At 59.3% G+C, this 1,944-nt stretch overlaps 1 protein-coding gene across 1 annotated transcript in view; it reads left to right on the top strand.

Annotated features, from left to right (window-relative positions):
- LOC104407076 (filamin-C-like) overlaps positions 1-1,944 on the top strand; it is a gene marked incomplete at both ends in the record, with an annotated part of 4,735 nt that overhangs the window by 1,890 nt on the left and 901 nt on the right. Inside the window, 3 exons of the mRNA XM_010016256.1 lie at positions 42-204; positions 963-1,123; positions 1,596-1,763. Coding sequence (XP_010014558.1) covers positions 42-204; positions 963-1,123; positions 1,596-1,763 — 492 coding nt within the window. The remainder of the gene's footprint in view (positions 1-41; positions 205-962; positions 1,124-1,595; positions 1,764-1,944) is intronic.

Raw genomic sequence — 1,944 nt, forward strand, 5'->3', positions numbered from 1 at the left:
CCCGTGTCCCCTGGCACTGACACTGTGTCCCCGTGTCCCAGGCGTGCACCGTGTGGAGGTGGCGTACGATGAGGTGGCAGTGCCCAAGAGCCCGTTCCGCGTGGCCGTGGCCGAGGGCTGTGACCCCACTCGTGTGCGGGCGCACGGGCCTGGCCTGGAGGGCGGCCTCGTGGGGAAAGCCAATCGCTTCACTGTGGAGACCAGGTGAGTGCAACAGCACATCCACACCAACCCAACACCAACCCAACAGCACATCCACAACAACCCAACACCAACCCAACATTAACCCAACACCAACCCAACACCAACCCAACAGCATATCCACAACAACCCAACAGCACACCCGCAACAACCCAACACCAACCCAACATCAACCCAACATCAACTCAACATTAACCCAGCAACAACCCAACACATTGACACACCAACACACCAACTGCTTCACTATGGAGACCACTTCCATCCCATGTAACAAACTCATCACCTTCATTTCTTGTCATTTATTGTGCCACCTCCATCCCACTCCATGGATGTGCCACCCCCGACTCTTGCCATTGGATGTGCCACCTCCAACCTGACACATTCATCTCTTGTCATTCGTGCACCACCTCCATCCCGCATTACCAGCCTGGCACCTCCATCCCCTCCAATGGAAGTGCCACCTCCATCCTCCTTCACTGGATGTGCCACCTCTGTCACCTCCATAGATCTGCCACTTTGACACCAACCTGGCATCTCCATCTCTTGCCTTCGGATGTGCCATCTCCATCCTCTTGCATGTGATGTGGCACCTCCATCCCCTCCCATGCATGTGCCACCTCATGCCCACACCACTAATGTGCCACCTTCAGCCTCTTGCAAGGGGATGTGCCACCTCCATCCCTTATGTTGGATGTGGTACCTCCATCTCCCCACCACGTCCCCCCATCCCTGTCACCCCCTGACTCGTGTCCCCTCCACAGGGGTGCAGGCACTGGGGGGCTGGGCCTGGCCATTGAGGGTCCCTCTGAGGCCAAGATGTCCTGCAAGGACAACAAGGACGGGAGCTGCACGGTGGAGTACATCCCCTTCACACCGGGCGACTACGATGTCAACATCACCTTCGGTGGCCACCCCATCCCTGGTGCGTGGGCAATGGGGTCCTATGGGGGTGTGGGGCCCTCCATGGGGTTGGGACTTGGAGAGGGCTCCCTGGGTGTTGGGGATGGGTGTGCTGACCCTCCAGTGGCCATCACTGCACGGTTCTGGTGGCCCCACGTCCACCCCTTCTTGACCCCAAGCCTCTGGGGTGTCCCCATGGCCATAGCTTTGGTGTCCCCATGGCCATGTTGACCTTGTGGGTATGTTGACCCCATGGCCACACTGACTTCATGGCCATGTTCACCCCACGGCCACATTGGCCCATGGTCATGTTGTCCCCATGGCCACAATGACCACATGGACATATTGACCTCATGCCCATGTTGACTTTATGGACATATTCATCCCATGGCCATGTCGAACCTCATGGACACCCTGTCCCCATGGACACTCTGACCCCATGACCTTGTTGTCTCCCTGCCCACATTGACCCCATGCCCATGCTGTCCCCACAGGGAGCCCATTCCGGGTGCCGGTGAAGGACGTGGTGGACCCCAGCAAGGTGAAGTGCTCGGGGCCGGGGCTGGGCCCCACTGTGAGGGCGCGGGTGCCCCAGACCTTCACTGTGGACTGCAGTGCCGCGGGGCTGGCGCCGCTCGAGGTCACCCTGCTGGGACCCTCCGGTACGGGACACGTGGGGACGGGGACATGGAGGGAGGGGGGTGACCATGGGTGATGCGTGGAGACCTCAGAGCAGCTTCCAGTATCTGAAGGGGGCTACAAGGATGCTGGGGAGGGACTCTTCATCAGGGACTGCAGTGGTAGGACAAGGGGGAATAGCTTTAAACTTAAACACGGGAACTT

The sequence above is a fragment of the Nestor notabilis genome, unplaced genomic scaffold, assembly GCF_000696875.1.
Source record: "Nestor notabilis isolate BGI_N333 unplaced genomic scaffold, ASM69687v1 scaffold4866, whole genome shotgun sequence".
In the NCBI taxonomy this organism is placed as follows: domain Eukaryota; kingdom Metazoa; phylum Chordata; class Aves; order Psittaciformes; family Psittacidae; genus Nestor; species Nestor notabilis.